The sequence below is a fragment of the Hypanus sabinus genome, chromosome 20 (genome assembly GCF_030144855.1).
Source record: "Hypanus sabinus isolate sHypSab1 chromosome 20, sHypSab1.hap1, whole genome shotgun sequence".
Classification (NCBI taxonomy): Eukaryota; Metazoa; Chordata; class Chondrichthyes; order Myliobatiformes; family Dasyatidae; genus Hypanus; species Hypanus sabinus.
In genome coordinates, this window is record NC_082725.1 from 8,982,954 (window position 1) to 9,005,283 (window position 22,330).

At 41.8% G+C, this 22,330-nt stretch overlaps 1 protein-coding gene across 2 annotated transcripts in view; it reads right to left on the minus strand.

Moving 5' to 3' along the window:
• Window positions 1–22,330, minus strand: part of chn2 (chimerin 2) — a 251,322-nt gene that overhangs the window by 168,548 nt on the left and 60,444 nt on the right. The window contains exon 2 of one of the 2 annotated variants that reach the window (XM_059945052.1): window positions 727–849. The exons of the other annotated variant lie outside the window; for it this stretch is intronic. Within the exon in view, the coding sequence (XP_059801035.1) occupies window positions 727–849 (123 nt within the window). The remainder of the gene's footprint in view (window positions 1–726; window positions 850–22,330) is intronic. 2 annotated transcript variants of the gene reach the window in all.

The window sequence follows — 22,330 nt, forward strand, 5'->3', positions numbered from 1 at the left end:
TCTCTCTCCCCTCTCCCCACCTTTTAAATCTACTACTCAGCTTCCTTCTCCAGTTCTGCCAAAGGGTTTCAGCCCGAAATGTCAACTGTACTGTTTTCAACAGATGCTGCCTGGCCTGCTGAGTTCCTCCAGCACTTTGTGTGTGCTGCTCGGATTTCCAGCATCTGCAGATTTTCTCTTGTTTGTGAAGTCCAGTACAGACTTCATTTGAAGCCATTTCTGAAAGATTAGCTTTATTTGTTACACATACACCACAACATACAGTGAAATGCGTCGCTTGTATCAATGGCTGCCACAGTCTGCAGATGTACTGAGTTCTCAACAAAGTCTCGTGGCATCAGGTCAGTCACGGGCACGGAAATTTCCCAGCCTTACTGGGATATTATGTTGCAGCTATACAAGCTGTTGGTGAGGCTACCCATGCAATCAAGGGGAGAACATACAAATTCCTTAAAAGCAGCAGTGGGAATTGAACCCCGATCGGTGATTGAGGCCCTTGTCATTACACGACCAAGCCGCCTGCGTTGTGCTGTGCTGAGCATAACTCAAACATCTCATTACAATTTTTGGTGACGTTGTACTTTATGGGAATGATTGTGGAATATCTTTCACCCCAAACTGATAGAACAGGTCTGCATTCAGAGAAAAACAGCTGCTGGAGGAACTCAGTAAGTCAGAAAACAAGGGTGGGGATGGGGGGGGGGGGGGGGGAAACAGAAACCGTACGTTTTTGTGCCTGATTACGTCCAGGTGAAGGGTCTTGAGCTGAAAGCATGCCTGTCCGTTTCCATCCACATATCCCAGGTTCCTCCAGCATCATGCTTGCTGTCCCATAGCTGCCAGTGCAACCTAATGGAGACAAGTGTTACAGCAATTAGCAAGACGCTGTGCCTATTAGCTTGGGCTGCAGACCTGCTCCAGCATTTTGATTATAGCTCCAGATTCCAGTCTCATGGCTCCACAGACCCAAATTCAATCTTGTCAAGAAGATGGCTGAGAAAGCGACTGTTGTTCAGTCTGCTGAAAGCAGCATCATTATTAACTCTGTACAGCAGCACAGCCATGTGCAAGACAGGAGCAGAATTGATAAATGAACTGGGGATTACAACACACAGGATTCGTTAAGCTAAGGTGATCAACTCTCGTTCTTCTTACTTTGGCCATTGGAAGACTTCATTTGTATTTCTCCTCTATTATCTACACTTTATTCCCAGGACTACAAGTTCTGTGCAAGATTCTTGTTTCAGTCGGAGACTGACAAAGATTAATGGGCAAAGTGAGTTTGCCAAGAGCTCCAAGCCTCTTTGCGTTCTGAAATGTTTTGGCTATGAAGTTGTCCAGAGAGTAATATCAAACTTTGTTACGTTTTTTAAACAATAAGGAAGACGAGAAAGAGATGGGCAGACTCATGCCACCACTATTTGCCCAAGGTCAATGAGGAATGGGCGATACAGATAAAATGCTGGAGGAGGTCAGCGGGTCAGATAGCATCAATGGAGAGGAATGACTGGTTAATGTTTCAGACCCTCCTCCCATTAATGTAGAAATTCCAAATCACACTCTGAAATTTTTATCTTTTTTTGCAACTGAAAGGCCATCTACAGAGCTGCAAGACACAGGGACCTATCAATAATGCATCCTGCTTTAACTGTGGGCATTTTTAACTGCCCACACTGCTCAGCCACAAGACTGAAGATGAGGTGTGCTTTTACTTGCAACAAGTTAAATCCAATAACGTTTGTCCATACTACTGGACCTGGACTTCTGAGGTCAAGAGAGAGAAACTGCCCCAGGGCAACAGCTTTTCCACTTTAAAAACTCTTCTGCACAGGTTTCCTGTCATTGCCAGACATGTTGGACAACCACCACTGACTTATAATGAAACATTGCTGAGTGCAAATAAAAAAAGTTTTAGCAGCTGGTATAATTTTCCATAATTTTAAAATCTGTAAATTTGAAAATTAATTTCCAACAATCAATTCTGATCAGATTCAGATTAGTTTATTTATCACGTGTACATTGAAACTTGCAGTAAAATGCATCGTTTGTGTTAATACCCAACACAACCCAAGGATGTGCTGGGGGCAGCCTGTAAGCATTGGCACACATTCTGGCACCAACACAGTATGCCCACAATGTTCAGCAGAACAACACAACAACAAAGGCAAAACAAAAACGAGAGATTCTGCAGATGCTGGAAACCCAAAGCAACACACACAAAATGCTGGAGGAACTCAGCAGGTCAAGCAGCATCTATGGAAATGAATAAACAGTTGGGCTGAGACCCTTCTTTGGGACTCAAACAACAGAACAAGCATCTTTCCTACCCTCCCACCCACTCACACACATAGACATAACTTTGTGGCCCAGAATCGCAGAGATCAAACCTTCAGACTCATCGACCCAGGGGTTTCAGCTTCAGCCATCAACCAGTGGACTCACTGGGCTTATTGCTTCTTCAGTTTTCAAACTTCAGGCCTGCTGGATCCCTACACTTTGACCTCTGAACTCTGCCATCTTGATGATCTGGGTGGGGGGGGGGTTGAGAAGAGGGATCACCGGCCCTCTTGCCTCCAGCCTACATGATCCTTCAACCCCAGGACTTGCTGACCTGGGGGAGGGCAGGGGATTGCTATGTTCTCAGTCATTGATCATGCAGATTGTTGGTCTTCGTCCTCAGCCTAACGGGCATACAGCCTTCAGAACTATTTAGAACAATTTGGTTTGCTCTGATATTTCATACATTAGTATTTGTTGCAGAATGGCCTTTATTTCAATTCAAAGTTTCAGCTGTGGAGTCAATACATTTCATTCCTGGTGAGTGTAATCTGTTTCCGGAATTGAATTTCACAGTCCACAAGGCAATCATTTGGCTGACTGCCTGTGCTGCTTCTGAGAATGATCGAGTTAGTCCATCTGCCTGGATTTCAAATATTTCTTCTTACACTCCGTGGCCATTTTATTAGGTACCTCCTGCATTGTACTGTTGCCACAAATCAACAAATTTCATGACTTACTGTCTGTCAGTGATAATAAACCTGAGACTGAATCTGATTTCCTTAGAGGACATATTCAGTCCATCCTAAACCAATGGAGCTGACACCATTACTGCTGTGGTCTATGGTACACTCTCGGTGGTCACTTCATTTGGTACAGAGGTGGAACCTGGTGCGGTTTTCTGCTGCTGTAGCCCGTCCAGTTCATGCTTCAACGTGTCGTGTGCTCAAACAAGCTCTTCTACACACCACTGTTGTACTAAGTGGTTATTTGAGTTACCGTTGCCTTCCTGTCAGTTTGAACCAGTCTGGCCATTCTCTTCTGACTTCTATCATTTAAAATGACGTTGTTACCCACTGAACTGTCACTCACTGGAAGCAGTTTGTTTTTTTTCCACACCATTTTCTATATACTCTAACCGAGGAGTCCATGGATCACAGGTTGGGAGTCCCTGCTCCAGAGGCTGTTGTGCATGAAAATCCCAGGAGATGAGTAATTTCTGAGATACTCAAACCACCCCGTCTGGCACCAACAATCATTCCTCAGTCAACGTCACTGAGGTCACATTTCTTCCCCATCCTGATATTTGATCTGAACAACAAATTAACTTCTTGACCAAGTCTGCATGCTTTTATGCACTGAATTGCTGCCACATGGGTGGGTGATTAAATATTTGCATTAATAAGAAAGTGTACAGTTTACCTAATAAAGTGGCCACTGGGTGTAGCCCCACATTTTATCAACCCCAGGTGATCTATGCTATTGACCTCAGAAACAGGAGGTATTTAACATTGTTATGATTTTTGTTAGTCTGAATATATCATAAAAGTATTATAATATCAGGCTTCTCGCCACACCCAGGCAGCTACTCAAAATGTGAGAAACAAACAGTACTTAACACAACACATCCACCTTTTTCACAAGAAGGTTTCAGTTCTCAAGTTCTGTTTAAAAAAAACCTTAAACCCATCATTAACTCTGATTTTAAGCCATTAATACTTTATATAGAACATAGTAGTACTGTACAAGCATTTAGGCCACAATTTTGTGGCAGGCTTTTATCCTATTCCAAGATCAATCTAACCCTTCCCTCCTGTGTTACCCTTGACTTTTATTTAATCATTGTGCCTCCTTAAGAGTCTCTTAAATGGCCCTAATGTATCTGCCTCTACCATCTCCCTGGCAGTCTGCTCCACGCATTCACCGCTCTGTGTAAAAAAACTAACACTGACATGAAACCACCCCCCCCCCCCCCACCAACTATACTTTCCTCCACTTACCTTACAATTTATGCTCTCTCATATTAGCCATTTCCACCCCGGGAAAAAGTCTCTACCGTTTGTCCGCTCTATCTCTACCTCCCATCATCTTTTTGCACCTTGATCAAGTCATCTCCATATGTAGTTTTCAGCAAGACACAGTTACAGCAGAATATTTGGGAGGAACAGAGACAGTCGAATAGAAACTAACTTTCTGGACTTAACCATGCATTTATATTTGCAGGAACGTCTTGTCGAATTACTTGCAGTCCAAATAATGAATAAAAATTATTTTTTTAAAAAAGTTCACCAAATCTGAGACAGCTGCTATATATTTCATAAGGATTTTGAGGAGATTTAGTAAAAGTCTCAATGTACCGAGCAGAGCATTCTAATTAGATGCATCATTGTCTGCTTTGGGAGGGGGCCATAGGAAGGGACTGGAAAAACCTGCAGAGGGTTGAACGCTCAGCCAGCTCTCAGCCTCCCGACCATAGAGGACATTTCTCAAAACAGGCAGCATACATCATTAAGGACTCGCACCACCCAGAACATACTATATCTTTTCTTTTTGCTATTATCATCACAAAGGAGGTACACACATTTTAGAAACAGCTTCTTCTCCACTGCCATCAGATTTCTAAAAAGATAATGAACCCATGTACACTACCTCAGTATTTTTGCTTATTTGGGACAATTCTTAAGGTATAAAAAAATCTTTGTTTAGTTGAGACATGATGTCGCTTAATTGGGACGGAAGACTGTTGCCAAGCAGTTTCCAACTAGTATCAGTCGCGCACACTTGCATGGCCATTAGACATTACACCGTGATTAAAGCGAACAGTTTTTAAAATTGGGTCAGTTGCGTTTGCTCGTGTTTTAAAAAATACATTTGTGATTGTAATTTATCATTTGTTTTATGTATTGAACTGTACTGTTGCCATGAAACAACAAATTTCATGATATACGTCAGCAATAACAAACCTGATTCTACTTTTTTTATCTTCCACAAAAACAGAGGCAATAATTTGAATGTGAACTTATACATAATATCCCCTGATGAGTCTTTTGCACAAGGTGATATACAACATGCCTCTGCACTTTTCCATTCAAATCATAAAACCTGCCATGCATTTACCATGAAATACACACCTTAGCAATATTTTCCACAAGTTGAAATGGAAAGATTATTTTGTGGGAGAGTAAAACAATTAACACTTTCCTTCACGTCATACATATATATCAACCACAGACACGAAGCACACACAACTCATACCTGACCCAAAGCAATGAGCTGTAGTCGATGAACAACATCCTGACACACAGCGGCATGCAAAAGTTTGGGCACTCCTGGTCAAAATTTCTGTTACTGTGAATAGCTAAGCGAGTAAAAGCTTACCTGATTTTCAAAAGGCATAAAGTTAAAGATGACACATTTCTTTAATATTTTAAGCAAGATTACTTTTTTTTATTTCCATCTTTTACAGTTTCAAAATAACAAAAAAAAGGAAAAGAGCCCGAAGCAAAGGTTTGGTCACCTGCATGGTCAGTACTTAGTAACACCCCCTTTGGCAAGTATCACAGCTAGTAAACGCTTTCTGTAGCCAGCTGAGAGTCTTTCAATTCTTGGTTGGGGATTTTCGTCCATTCTTCCTTGCAAAAGGCTTCTAAATTCTGTGAGATTCTTGGGCTGCCTTGCACATACAGCTCTTTTGAGGTCTATCCACAGATTTTCGATGATGTTTTAGGTCAAAGGACTGTGTGGATCATGGCAAAACCTTCAGCTTGCGCCTCTTGAGGTGGTCCACTGTGGATTTTGAGGTGTGTTTAGGATAATTATCCTGTTGTAGAAGACATCCCTCTTTTCAACTTCAGCTTTTTTTTTACAGCCGGTGTGATGTTTGCTTCCAGAATTTGCTGCTATTTAATTGAATTCATTCTTCCCTCTACCAGTGAAATGTTCCCCATGCCACTGGCTGCAACATAAGTCCAAAGCATGATCGATCCACCCCCATGCTTAACAGTTTTCATGAATTCTGCACCCTCTTTTCTCCAAACATACCTTTGCTCATTGCAGCCAAAAAGTTCTATCTTAACTTCATCAGTCCACAAGACTAGTTTCCAAAATGCATCAGGCTTGTTTAGATGTTCCCTTGCAAACTCCTGCCGCTGAATTTTGTGGTGAGGACACAGGAAAGGTTTTCTTCTGATGACTCTTAAATGAAGCTCATATTTGTGCAGGTGTCGCTGTACAGTAGAACAGTGCACCACTACTCCAGAGTCTGCTGAATCTTCCTGAAGGTCTTTTGCAGTCAAACCGGCGTTTTGATTTGCCTTTCTAGCAATCCTACGAGCAGTTCTCTCGGAAAGTTTTCTTGGCTTTTCAGACCTCAACTTGACCTCCACCACTCCTGTTAACTGCCATTTCTTAATTAAATTACAAACTGAGGAAACAGCTACCTGAAAATGCTTTGCTATCTTCTTATAGCCTTCTCCTGCTTTGTGGGCATAATTTATTTTAATTTTCAGAGTGCTAGGCAGCTGCTTTGAGGAGCCCATGGCTGGTGATTGTTGGGACAAGGTTTGAGGAGTCAGGGTATTTATAAAGCTTTGAAATTTGCATCACCTGGCCTTTCCTAATGATGACTTTGAGCAAGCCATAGCCCTAACAAGCTAACAACACACACAAAATGCTGGTAGAACACAGCAGGCTAGGCAGCATCTACAGGGAGAAGCGATGTCGATGTTTTGGGCTGAGACCCTTCATCAGGACTAACCGAAAGGAAAGATAGTAAGAGATTTGAAAGTAGAGGGGGGAGGGGGGAGGGGGAAATGCGAAATGATAGGAGCAGACCGGAGGTGGTGGGATGAAGCTAAGAGTTAGAAAGGTGATTGGTGAAAGTGATACAGAGCTGGAGAAGGGAAAGGATCATGGGACGGGAGGCCTCAGGAGAAAGAAAGGAGGGGGAGGGGGAAGCACCAGAGGGAGATGGAGAACAGGCAAACAACTAAATATGTCAGGGATGGGGTAAGAAGGGGAGGAGGGGCATTAACGGAAGTTAGAGAAGTCAATGTTCATGCCATCAGGTTGGAGGCTACCCAGCCGGTATATAAGGTGGTGTTCCTCCAACCTGAGTTTGGATTCACTTTCCAGCTCTTAGCTTCATCCCACCCCCTCCGGTCTACTCCTAACATTTCGCATTTCCCCCTCCCCCCTCTACTTTCAAATCTCTTACTATCTTTCCTTTCAGTTAGTCCTGACGAAGGGTCTCAGCCCAAAACGTCGACATCGCTTCTCCCTGTAGATGCTGCCTAGCCTGCTGTGTTCTACCAGCATTTTGTGTGTGTTGTTGTTTGAATTTCCAGCATCTGCAGATTTCCTCGTGTTTGCGCCTAACAAGCTAATTAAGGTCTGAGACCTTGGTAAAAGTTATCTGAGAGCTCAAGTCTCTTGGGGTGCCCAAACTTTTGCATGGTCCTCTTTTCCTTTTCCCCCCCCCCCCCACTCTAAAATTGTACAAGACAAAAATAATACACTAATTTTGCTTAAAATGTTGAAAATAATGTTACAACTTTAACTTTAGGCCTTTTGGAGATCAGTTCATCTTCTACTCACTTAACTATTCACTGTAACTGAAATTTTGACTGGGGTGCCCAAACTTTTGCGTGCTGCTGTAGGTGTTTGTGTTGTCCAGGCTGGGTTGTGTTGTGCATTACAAATAGGAAATTGCAAGCAGGTAAATTATAGAAGTGGATGGTCTGGCAGCTCTGAAGCAAAAAGGCATTAAACAAGTTGTGATACACTTACAAACTGAGACACGAAATCAAAGTAAGTGTAAACATCTTAAAATCTTTGCTAGAAGTTGTTCACTTGCTTGCTCAGAGCACATAACCGAGATATGAGTCAGAAAGATTTTTTGGAGGACTTTTCCCAATAAACAGAATCTTTTGTGTTCAGGGTTAACAAATACTTTTTACAGACACAGGAGGCAGGATTCCGGACATGCCAGAGACTCAGCCAGTTTTCCCATCAAACTGCTTAAACACATCAATAAGGACTGAGCTAAAAAACAGTAGAACTGATCTACAGTGGCCACTTTATTATGCACCTCCTAATAGAGGCGGCTGAGTGTATGTGGTCTTCTGCTGCTGTAGCTGATCCACTTCAAGGTTCAATGTCTTGTGTGTTCAGAAATGTTCTTCTGCACAGAGCACTGTTGTAATGTGTGGTTATTTGTGAGTTTAATGTTGTTTGATTGCTTTTATTGTTTGCACCTTGGTTTTTCTCCCTCCCTCGCCAGTCTTCTTTTGTTTATGTGTTCTACTAGGGTTCTTTATTTAGTGGCTGCCTGTAAGGAGACCGATCTAAAGGTTGCATAAATACTTTCATGATGAAGTGTACTTTGAACTTGGTAACTATTGTCGCCTCCTGTCATCTTGAACCAGTCCGGTCGTTTCTTCTCCACCCTCTCTCATTAACAAGGTGCTTTTACCCACAGAACTGGATTTTTTTTTGTTTTTCAAACCATTCACTGTAAACCCTCCAGACAGCTGTGTTTGAAGTTCAACCTTCATTCATTATCAAAGTAAGTATATATTATGCATCCACGAGGAAATCTACAGATGCTGGAAATTCAAACAACAACACACACAAAATGCTGGTGGAACACAGCAGGCCAGGCAACGTCTATAGGGAGAAGCTCTGTCGACGTTTCGGGCGGAGTCCTGACGGGGAGGGGGAGGGGGAGGGGGAGAGGGAGGGGGAGAGGGAGGGGGAGAGGGAGGGGGAGAGGGAGGGGGAGAGGGAGGGGGAGAGGGAGGGGGAGAGGGAGGGGGAGAGGGAGGGGGAGAGGGAGGGGGAGAGGGAGGGGGAGAGGGAGGGGGAGAGGGAGGGGGAGAGGGAGAGGGAGATAACACACAAACCGTGCAACAATAAAAGCAAGCAACAGCATTCAGAATGAAAGTGAATCCATAAACACGAAGCCCAGAGCAGCCGGAGCAGGCCCACAGCCTCAGCCCATCACACTGCGCAGCAAAATGTCGCAGAGCTCACAGACACAGAGCCTGGAGCAGCCAGAGCAGACGCACAGGCTCAAAGCCACAGAGAGCAGAGTAAGTGTTGTGGAGTAACGAGGAGAACCAACCTGACCCTAGCCTCCAGTCCCGACACCCTGCCTTTTCAATCCATCTGGCCCTGCACTTAAATTGTCCAAACATTGGGTCGTCCCTTGCTCTAGGGCCTGGCCCTGTCACATTGGAAATCTCAGGAGATCAGCATCAAACTTGGACTCAGTTTCAAGCTAGATGCACATTTTACAAAACTCGCTCATTGCAATCTGCAATTCATGAGGTGAGTACAAAAAAAACAGGCAATGTCATTTGTAATCATCGAAGGGCCTAGATAAAGTGGACTGGAGAGGATGTTTCCTCGGGTGGGGGGGGGGGGGAGGAGTCTAGGATCAGAGGGCACAGCCTCAAGATAGGACAACCCTTTAGGACAAAGATCAGGAGGAACTTCTTGAGCCAGGGATTGAGAATATGGGGAATTCAGTCTCACAGAAGGTTGTGGAGGCCAGATCACTGAGTATGTTTAAAGCAGAGGTTGATAGGTTCTTGATTAGTAAGGGGTTCAAAGGTTAAAGGGAGAAAGAAGGAAAATGGGGTCAAGTGATAATGGGGAGGTACTATAGCACAGAGTTCAATATAGCACTTTACAGTACCAGTGACACAGGCTCAATTTTCAGCACCATCTGTAAGGAGTTTGTACATTCTCCCCATGATCACGTTGGTTTTCTCCAGGCAATCTGGTTTCCTCCCACAGTCCAAAGACATACCAGTTGGTGGGTTAATTGGTCCTGGGATTAGGCCAGGGTAAAATCAGATGTTACTGGCCAGTGTGACTCAAAGAGGCAGGCCGTTTCCATGTTCTATCTCAATAAATAAATAAAATCAGCCCTGATAGAATGGCGCAGCAGAATCAATGGGCCAAGTGGCCTAATTCTACTCCTATATCTTATGAGCTTCAGTGAAGGAAAACGGCCAAATAAACTGAGAGATACTCTGAAATTTTCAAAAGCCAAACACAGTACCATCCACTCCAGACCCTTTCAGTAGTCAATCGATTTCAAATGCTTCAATCATTTTATGACAACAAAGCTCGACTGTTTTAGCATTGCAGCCTTAAAATGAGCAAAGCACATAAACTGCTGGAGGAATTCAGCAGCTCAGGCAGCATCCACGGAGGAGAATAAACAGGCAGTACTTCAGGCTGAGGCACTTCATACTGGCAAATCTAGTGAGAAACAGAATCCTGGCTTGCTTTCCAACATGTTATGATGAATACAATTATTGAAATCTTTAAAAAGACAGGCAAAGACATACTGAAGTAGGACAGGCTCTAGGTTATGAAAAGGTTAATGAATTGACCTTTGAATACAGGGTTGTATATATGCATTTAGTTTAGGATGGCTGTTTTACTGTGGTGTTTAATTTTGCCACCCTGACCTTCAGAAACTATGATGGTTAATGACAGAGGAAGTTAAGGTGCAAAAGTGCTGGTGGGAGGAGACCTGAGAATGAGGTTGCAATTATTTCATCCAGCTAAGTTCTTTGTGGTCTCCACCAGAAGAAGCGAGGTCTTCTTACACAGGTGTGACCCTGCAGTGTAGTGGTTAGCACAATCGCTTTACAGCACCAGCGATCACTGCTCATGGTTCAATTCCCACCTCTGCCTGTAATTGCTGCCCACTACACCAGAGCATTTAGGGCAGCAGTGGGGGTCCTCCATCTCTGGCGGTGCTCAGGACTTCCTTCATCACGTCAGTAGCTTCCTTTCAGTTTTCACTACTGTCAGTCAGGCAAGTCCCAGGTGGAAACTGAGGAACACTGACCGTCACACTCAGACGTAGAAGGATTCTTCATTGCTGTTTCCATAGCAATTTTGTTTTTACCAGTGAGGGCTGTCAGCCCTGAGCTGAACCAGGAAGACCAGTTGACCACTCAGCCTGGCCTCTACACTTTGACCTGTTTGGCATGGATGGCCCTACCTAGAGTTAAAGCACAAGACACTGACTCCAGCCAACATCGCTCTCTGAGGCACTGAGGCACACAAGCCTCCAAACCCAATGACAAGTTTGTGGTCCTCTTGGAGAATATAGCCTCCTCCGCCTGTGAGGAGTTTATAGTTTCTCCGTGACCACGTGGAATTTTTCTGGGCGCTCCGGTTTCCTCTCACATTCTGAAGACATGCAGATTATGATCAGTAAATTGTGGGCATGCTGTGTTGGTGCTGGATGTATGGCAAAACTAGTGGGCTGCCCCCCAGGACATATTCAGACTCTGCTGGTTGCTGATGCAAAATGACACATCAATCTACAACCCTCAATGCCTACGGCGCGCTAGTAAAATCATTAAAGACAGATCCCATCCCATCCATTGAAATATCTGTTCAATCTCCTGCTATCTGGTAGGAGATACAGAAACATCTCAGCCAAGACAGTGAGACTGAGAAACAGCTTCTTTCCGAGGGCAGTGACACAGCTGAATAAAGCTTTACTCTGGCATACGAGTGTTATGGACTGTCAAAGTCACTCATTGCATGTATACATACTGCAGGATCTTTTTGAAATCAAGCTGGACCGCACGCATTGTAAATATCTGTTCTGCACCTCAGTCTTGTTGGCTTGAGCAATGACAACAAAGTTCTATTCTATTCTATTGTATGTTGGAATGTACATGTGACAAATAAAGCTAATCTTTATCTTCTTCCACCTATCACCTCTCGTATTCTTACATCATCTCCTTTCCCCCAACCACCAATTTTCCCTTCACCTGGTCTCACCTATCACCTGCCAGCTTGTACTCCTTTCACCTCCTCTCACCTTCTCAGTCGGGCTTCTGTCTCCTTTCTATTCAGTCCTGATGAAGGGTCTCGGCCCAAACTGTTTATTCATTTCCGTAGATGCTGCCTGACCTGCTGAGTTCCTCCAGCATTTTGTGTGTTGCTCTGGATTTCCAGCACCTGCAGAATCACTTGTATTTGTACTTATACATTGATCTTGCAGACGATGACCAATGATGCCTATTTCACCAAGTACCTCCACCCCACTTCATCTCCAAAAACAGTTGTATTTTGACTTTTCCTATCTATTCCCATCCTTTCTTAATGGATATGTCTTCTAGAAGGGATTTCTACATTAGCTAGTCAAGGAAATGGGAGGTGGGTTCAGAGTGAAAAACGTTTCATAAATGGGGAGACATCACAATTTCTGCAACATAGTTTTGAGCCCTCCAAGATCATTAACACGTCAATTCTTAGAAAAGGACAAGTGATTCAGATAAGTGCAGACATAATAGCTCAATTCACTGTTGACTTTACAGATCTACTTGACGCATTTCTGTCAGGCACAATGCAATATGTCATGCATCTTAATTTTCATTAATTATGTTGTTTCATACAGAACAAATGGATTTTAAATAAATCAAAGTGTCATCTCACTGACATTTGCAGATTATCTTCAATTTGCTTATAATGCATTATGTAGCTAATGCATGCAGAATTCAAATTCCAAGGTAATTCACCTCCTCTGCTAAATTTCCTGTTCTATGCTCAGGAGGTTACGGGAACCTGCTGAAATAAGATTTATTTTTATTTCCCCAGACTGATCAGTTATAAGCTAATAATGATGGGTGGGGGGGGGGGGGGGGGAAAACGGCCGTGTTGTGCTCTTTGTTGCTCTGCTGAACACAGTGGGCATGTTATGTTGGCACCAGAGAGTGTGGAAACATTTGCGGGTGCATCCTTGGCTGTGTTGATTGCTAATACAACCAACACATTTTACTGTATGTATCAATACACAGGTGATGAATAAATCTGAATCTGAGAGTGTAAGATCCCCTACGGCAGGGGTTCCCAATCTGGGATCCGTGGGCCCTCTGTTAATGGTAAGGCTCCATGGCATAGAAAAGGCTGGGAACCCACATCCTACAGTGACTTTGCCTGAATCCACTTTCTACTGAACAATGAGAAAGGTAGTTGTAAAAGGTTAGGGCCGTATATATCTAAGTGTTCTGGAGAAGAAAATAGGAACATTTTAAAAAGGAACATCAATTACCAGCACAAATGGTGCATGTGAGCTTAATTTCAACGTTTAAGAGAAGTTTGGATAAGTACATGGATGGTAGAGGTATGGAGGGCTAAGTTCCCAGTGCTGGTCAGTGAGAGCAGGCAGTTTAAATGGTTTGGCAAGAACTAGATGGGCCAAAGGGCCTATTTATGTGCTGTGCTTTTCTATCACTCTGACTCTAAGAAAAATCAAGTCAAAAACAATATCCAATTCAGAGTTTGAAAAGAACACATTTAAAAAAAATTTCTGCGTCCAATCCAAGACACAACTGAAAGAAAAATACCCCTGGAAGTGTTTGCCTCATAGTACATTGGCTGCTATCTAACACTGTGCATGCACTTGTGTTAGAACAACATAAAAATACAAGGGATCCACTTGCAGCAGTAAACTTTAATGTAATCAGGATGCTAATGAAAAGAGTTTCAAAGTAGCAAAAGAAACTTTCAACTTCTGGAAGGTAATAATGACCATTCATTCGTCGGGATTGATCACGGATATTGCATCCCAACTGTCCACATGATATGCAAGCCAAGGCAGTATGAATGGAAAACAAGCAGCAGGCTCCCTCTCTCCACCCAGCTGATGAAGCCAAAGAACAGCAGAGACAGAGACAGTTTGGCACCAGCAGCATTACAGGAGTTGTCACTCAGCATTGAACTCAACCTTAAGGGCTCCACCTCTGGATCTTCCCTCAGGGTTTACTCTCAAAGCCTTCCCATGAGTGGGTATAGACACAAGTTGGCAGAGTGTTGAGATTAGAGCTTTTTTTCTCCTAGCTGAGCTATCAACCACGGGCCTTCAAGAACCATTTGCTCAAAACAACTGGTTTTAAGGTGACAGTAACCCATCTTTGCCCCTTGTCCTGTCAGTAGAAACCATTCTGTTGAGCTCAGTAGCTGAGGCACAGGTGAAGGCCAGGAGCTGGAATTGGTTTGAGGCACACACCATTGCACAGTTGGAATTACATTATCATGCTGGAGCCGTCACATAATGCAGTTTACTCCTTCGATCTCACTGATGTTAAAAAAAACAGAAAATCGGTTTTAATACAGTTGACATTCTCCAAACATCTAACCTGCTGTAATTTATAAAAGTTCAAAGTAGATTTATTATCAAAGTACGAATATGTCATCAGATACTACTGAGATTCATTTCCTTGCAGGCAGAAAAAATAAATACAAAAGAATCGATGAAAAACTCTGCCTTGTATTATTAATATAATCATTGTTGTATCCCCTATTAGACCATGCTGAGTGGCTAAGAATCTACAAATAGAATACAAGAGACCACAAAATATGAAAAATCCACAAGGCCCATCACTTCATCAACCACACACAATTTAATCTATTTAACCAGATTTCAATCTGCAATCAAACACAACAATGTGTTACCTCCAAATTCATTCTTAAAATATTCCATAAAAAAGTGGTTTGGAAGCATCTGAATTACATTCTAACATTAATACAGCAAAACATTAAGAATCAGATTGAAAAACGCTTGTCAACAAAAATATTATTTCAGCAAATATGGAGATAGATGAACTGTTGTACCATGAAATTAGCCCTGGCAGCAATCAATACTACCATTCCAAAAAAAAAATTCATGCTAAGTCTTGTTTGGTTCTAGATGTTGTTGGGACCAAAATGGATTTGCTTAATATATCTTCTGTGACAAATTACCTTTAAAAGACTACTTTAAATTATGTGATCTGAATAGCAATGGATGTCATATGAAAGTAATATGAATATAATATTAAATCATGAATAGCAAATCATTTGCAAAGTTATTCACAGAACACATCTGGCCAGGATTTGGACCAATATACACTCAGTGGCTGTTTTATAAGGTATACCTGCATATATTGCACCACTGTTATAATGCGTATTTATTTGAGTTCCTGTCACCTTCCTGTCAGCTTAAAACAGTCCGGCCATTCTTCTTTGACATCACTCATTAATGAGGCATTTTCACCCACAGAACTACTATTCACCGGATTTTTTGTTGTTTATTTTCTGCACTATTCTCTATAAACTCGAAAGCAGAGTTTCCCAACATTTTTCATGGACCCCAGGTTGGGAACCCCCGCTCTAGGGACTATTGTGCATGAAAATCCCAGGATAGCAGTAGTTTCTTAGATACTCAAACCACCCTGTTTGGCACTAACAATCATTCCACAGTCAAAGTCACTTATCTCACATTTCTTCTCCATTCTGTTATTTGTTCCAAACAACAACCATGTCTGCACGATTTTATGCATTGAGTTGCTGCCATATGATTGTCTGATTAGATATTTGCATTAATGATCCGGTGTACCTAATAGAGTTGCCACTGACTGTACATTTTACTTTTGGCTTCAGTGAAGTGAATAAAAATAAATTCCAAACGATTGTTTTATTTTAAGAAAATCATAGCCTTTGAGATAGATTTTCTGGCAATTGCAGTTTCATCACTGCAGAAGACATTTCAACAATAACCTACACTATTTCAACAAGGATTACAGCTGAGTTAATTACTGAATAAGAAGTAGTTTTCCTATATGACAGAAGGAAAACTTTCTGCTTTACTAATGTTCCCAATAAAGCACCTCCAGATGGAGGAGTTGGTCTCAGCAACCATGCAAGACTGCTAGCGTCCTTCAAATGCATTGCCATTCCATTTAGTAAATCCTAAAATGTTGTTTCATAGATACGTGACTTGTGCTTCTCACTTCTCTTCACTTTCATCTTTCTCTTTTATATGCTGCAAATCTATAATATAAAGCCACAGCATGAATATCATTTTATGATCAGTGCTGAAACATAGCGGCTATGGCTCAGTCCGTCACAGGCAAATACCCTCCATGTTATATAGCATGAATGAGATCACTGGAGAAAATTACTGGTGGATACAAAGCAGCTTCTTTATTTGACAAAACAATGTACAGCAGGCATCACATGGAGACGTTTTTGGTGGAAAGGACTGCTGGCCCAAAGTGGGGCTCGATATCTACTGCTAAACACAAAGGATTATTCCATATTTACGAAGTATAAACAAAGCTTTCTTTTGAAAGTACATACAAACTTCACACCTTCTGATTCGTATCCACCATCCCACAGACGTCAGCATCGTCTGGATTGGGATCCACAGTTTTTAGGAATCCATTGTTCCAAACTGAATCCACAATACATTTTCTTGGTATTTATGTGCTAAACATAAAGGACAATTCCATATTACAAAGTATAAACCATGCTTTCTTTAAAACTACATGCAAATTTCACACCTTCTGATTTGCATCCATCCCACAGACACCGGCATCATCTGTGTACTGGAACTCACAGCTTTTAGGAATGCATTGTTCCAAATTAAGTCCACAATACATTTTCAAGGAACAGAAGGCTGGTAGCCAAAGCCATTTGCTAAATGAAAATGATCTAAACCCAAAAAAAAATCAGTAACACTCCACACCATTGAGTATATCTACAAGGAGCATTATTACAAGAAGGAAGCATCCGTCATTAAGGACCCTACCATCGAGGACATGCTGTCATCTCACGATTATCATTGCTCAGGAGGCTCATCACTAGGTTCAGGAACAGTTATTACACTATAACCATCAGGCTCTCAAACCGGCATGGATAACTTCATTCACTTCAACTCTGAACTGATTTCAGAATCTATGGATTCACTTTCAAAGACTCTACAACTCAATGTCTCATTTTTTAAATGTTTTTATTTGCAACAGTTTATCTTCTGTGCATTGGTTGTTTGTCAGTCTTTGTTTATATATAATTTTTAAAATTCTATTGCATGTTTTTTATTTTCCTCTAAACACCTGCAAGAAAACCAATCTCAAGTAGTGCATGGTGATATATACCGTACTTTGCCAATAAATTAATTTTAACATTTTGACTTTGATTAAATGCATTCACCAAACTAGTGAGTGACATACTTCCACAGAATCAAACACTCAAAAACAAAAAATCAACATCTTCAGGGGCAATAAAAGATGGAGAAGGGCATAAAAAGGAAGAGAGCTGAGATGGGGCCAGACAGGAAAAATAGCAACTGCATTTGTTTTACTGGTGTTCCTGTACTCAGCAATAATGGCTTTGATCAGAATGGGTTGCAACAAGAAACAGGATCGTTTAAAAGATTGTTTTGAGTTGCGTTTCAGTAGATTTGCAAATTGCAGGCTATGGAAGAGCACTTCTCTTTAGTACATTTAAGTCTTCCATTGAAAGGATATTTGTGGTCCCAGAGATCATTATTAAGAGAAACGATACAATAGGAAAATTCTACACTCTTGCAAATGTATTTACAATGCTAATGATGTTTATAAGAAGTTACTTTCTATTAAATAAACTTGCTATGACAAATTGTTATAATTCCTTTGAATATGTTTTTTTGCATTTCAACAAGTATGATAAAAAATTTGGCATGGTAATAGCATTCTGCTGTATAACTCCTTGGAATTACAAAACTCTAAGCAAATTCATGTAGAGTACCTACAAAAAGTATTCACTTCCCTTGGAAGTTTTCATATTTTATTGCTTTACAACATTGAATCACAGTTGATTTAGTTTGGCTTCTTTTGACACTGATCAACAGGAAAAGACTCTTGAGTCAAAGTGAAGACACATCTCTACTAAGTGATCTAAGTTAATTACAAATATAAAACACAAAATAATTGATTGCATAATTACTCACCCCCTTCATGTCAGTATATAGTAGATTTGCCTTTGAAGGCAATGACAGCCTTGAGTCCGTGTGGATAGGTCTCTATCAGCTTTGCACATCTGGACACTGCAATTTTTCCCCATTCCTCTTTACAAAACTGATCAACCTCTGTCAGATTGTGTGGGGATTGTGACTGAACAGCACTTCTCAAGCCCAGCCACAAATTCTCTGTTGGATTGTGGTCTCAACTCTGACTTGGCCACTCCAGGACATTAACTTTGTTGTTTTTAAGTCATTCCTCTGCAGCTTTGGCTTTATGCTTGGGATCATTGACTTGCTGGAAAACAAATCTTCTCCCAATTCACAGTTCTCTTGCAGTCTGCATCAGGATTTCGCTGTATTTTCCTGCATTCATTTTACCTGCTACCTTCACAAGCCTTCTAAGGCCTGCTGTAGTGAAGCATCCCCACAGCATGATGCAGCCACCACCATGCTCCACAGTAGGTATGGTGTCCTTCTGATGATGTTCAGTGTTCAGCTTAGGCCAAACATAGCATTTAGTCTGACGGCCAGAAAGCTCAATTTTGGTTTCATCACATCATAGAACCTTCTTTCAGCTGACTTCAATCTCCCACATGACTTCCGGCAAACTCTAGCCAAGATTTCATGCAAAATGTTCTCCCCACAACAGTGGCTTTCTCTTTGCCATTCTCCCATAAAGCTGCAACTAGTGAAGCACTCTGGCCACAGTCGTTGTATGTGCAGTCTTTCCCATCTCGGCCATTGAAGCTGGTAACTCCTCTAGAGTTGTCATAATCTCTTGGGGGCCTACCTCACGAGTCCCCTTCTTGCACGGTCACTCAGTTTTTGAGGACGGCTTTGTTCTAGGCAGAATTACAGCGGTGCCGTATTCTTTCCATTTCTTGATGATTGACTTAACTGTACTTGAAGGGATATTCAGTGACTTGGAAATTCTTTTGTATCCATCTCCTGGCTTGTGCTTTTCAATAACCTTTTCGTGGGGTAGCTTCGACTGTTCTTTTGTCTTCATGGTGGAGTTTTTGCCAGGATACTGACTCACCAGCAGTTGGACCTTCCAGATAAAAGTGTATTTTTACTACAACCTTGACTGCACACGGTGATCTCCACTTACCCAATTCTGGGACTTCTAAAACTAATTGGCTGCACTAATGATGATCTGGTGTGTCATATTAAAGGAGGATGAGTACTTGTGCAATCAATTATTTTACATTTTATATTTTCAATTAATTTAGATCACCTTTTAGAGATCTGTTTTCATTTTGACATGAAAGAGTCTTTTTTATTTGATCGGTGTCAAAAAAGCCAAATTAAATCCACTGTGATTCAAAGTTGTAGAACAATGAAATGTGAAAACTTCTGGGGAGGGGGGGTGAATACTTTTATAGGCATTATATTTTCTACTTATTTAGTCATATGAATTGTTTCCTCAATGATAGACAGTAATGCAAAAAGTTGGACTGTACTAAAAAGAAATATTTCAAGCATTTTTGTTAGGTTTCTACAGGTGGAATCAAAGCTGTCTGGAATGATTCGGTCTCAGAAGTCATAAAATCCTATGTTAACCAACATAGAGGATTGCAGGACGGCAGGGTGCTCCTTCCCTCTGCCAGACTGCAGGTCACATTTGGGACAGGTGTAGCACCTGCTTAGCCCATCCTACTCCCCAGTCAGGTTTACACGAAGCCATGGGAGCTGGTGGATGGCCGTACGAGCAGCTGGTGCGGATCACAAGTTCAGATCATGCAACCACTGACGCCAGGCAGACAATCATGGAAGAGGATTGATAATGACAGGGGTCACCTGGCTTGTAAAGATACTGTCCAGGAAGGGGCAATGGCAAAACATTTCTGCAGAAAAAAATTGCCAAGAACGAATCATGGTCGAGCCCATGATCACCTACGTCATATAACATGACACATACTGAATGAACTGTACTCAGCAAAAATCTTAGGCACCCTCCCTATATTTGCACAGAACATATACACACAAAGACCTACAGACAAAAGTATAGACACATTATGTCTATTATTCTATTATGTCTGAGATACATTTAAGAGCCATGTAGGGAAATCTGGGGCAGGGGTTTAATGGAATGCAGAGAGAATAGGTTAGAGAAGATTAGTACAAAATGGGGTGCAGTACCTCCTTATCAACAAGATCTGGGTGATCAAACAAGTTCAGGCAATAGCTGTCTATGTCTCTACAATCCCTACATGGTACAAGAACTGACCTGCATAGTACAAATGGTGATTCTTCAATTCCTGCAGTGTTGCAGGACTCAGTTAATCTATCACCTCCCTCGTGGGTCCCTACCTCCTTCCCTTTCTCCTATGGTCCACTCTCCTCTCCTATCAGATTCCTTCCTACCCACCTGGCTTCACCCATCACTTCCTTCCTATCTGCCTTCCCCTCCTCCCTACCCCACCTGATTATTCAGGCATTTTCCACCTTCCTTTCTTATCCTGAGGAAGGGTTTTGATCTAAAATGTCGACAGTTTATTCATTTCCACAGATGCTGCCTGGCCTGCCGAGTTCCTCCGGCATCTTGTGTGTGTTGCTCCGGATTTCCAACATCCGCAGAGTCGCTTGTGCTGTTGTTATTTTGTTTTTCTGCTTATGTAACATGCAGAATGTGGACATCAGAGGGAATGGTAATACTGAGATGCTTGGAATTTCTTCACAGTATGAAATATTGGAGATGGAGGAGATTCTCCAAAGGCTCTGATATATTTCTATAGATGTATGGTGGAGAGAATTCTGACTGGTTGCATCACAGAGCCTCCAGTACGCAGGATCACAACAGGCTGTAGAAGGTTACAGACTTAGCCAGCTCCATCACAGGCACAACCCTCCCCACCATCAACGGCATCTTCAAAAGCTGATGCCTCAAGATGGCAGCATGCTTTATTAAGGAACCTCACCATCCAGGGCATGCCCTCTTCTCATTACTGCTGTCAGGGAGGAGACACAGGAGCTTGAAGACACATTCTCAACGATTTAGGAGCAGCTTCTTCTGCTCTGTCACCAGATTTCTGCATGGCCCAAAACACTGCCTGTTATGGCAAAGTATTGCTCTATGTATTTATGTAATTTACACAATTTTATGTCTTTACATTGTACTCTATCGTACTCAGATTTATTATCACTGACATGAAGTGAAATTTGCTTTGCAGCAGCAGTGCAGAACAGACATAAACAATTACAAGAAGTTTTATACATGAGTGAATGACTGATTAAAAATGTACCCAATAAAAACTAATTACTATTGAACTTGGGCTGGATTGAGGCCTGTGACTCAGCAAACTGAAGTCACTATTTCCATGCCAGAGTCTCCACTGTTTTTGCAACTGTTCTGCCGAATCCCCTAGAGTGCTGATGCAGAAGAACTTATTTGTGATGTAACAGTAAAGAGGTTTGCCCATTTTCCAGCGGAATTTTACCTCCAACTATTGAAAGAGTGGCAATTTGGATATCTATCAGACTCCGAATCAGGTTTAATAGCACTCATATGTCATGAAATGTGGTGTTTCGTGACAGCAGTACAGTGTAATCCATAATAAAAATTAAGTTACAATAAGAAATATGCATATTAGTGCAAAAAGAGCCAAAGAAATAGCAAAATAGTGTTCATGGGTTTGTTCAGTCTACGTTCAGAAATCTGACGACAGAGCACAAGAAGTTGTTCCCCAAATATTGAGTGTCTTCAAGTTCTTGAAACACAAGTTCAAAGTAAATTTATTATCAAAATACATATACATCACCACGTACACCCTGAGACTCATCTTCTTGTGGGCATGCTCAAAAACTCCAGGAATCATTAGAGAATCAATGAAAGACTGCACCCAACAGGATGGACAAGCAGCCAGGATGCAAAAGACAATAAACTGTGCAAATACAAGAATTTTAAAAATAAATAAATAAATAAAGCAATAAATAGAGAACATGAGATTGAGAGTCCTGGTAAGTGGTTACCATAAAGTCTGTGACAATCATGGTGCATAATTCATATCCTCTCACGAGTCCTTGATCACAGATCAGTCCACTGACTCAAAGCAATTTGTCTGCCTCCCATGACCGGCTCTTTGTTGTCCTCATCTCTGTACCTCCTACCTGATGGCAGTAATAAGAAGAGGGCACATCCTGGGTAATACGTGTCCTTAATGATGGATGCCAACTTTTTGAGGCATCGCCTTTAACAATGTCCTCAATGCTGAGGAGACTAGTGCTCCTCGTGGAGCCGGATCCATTAAA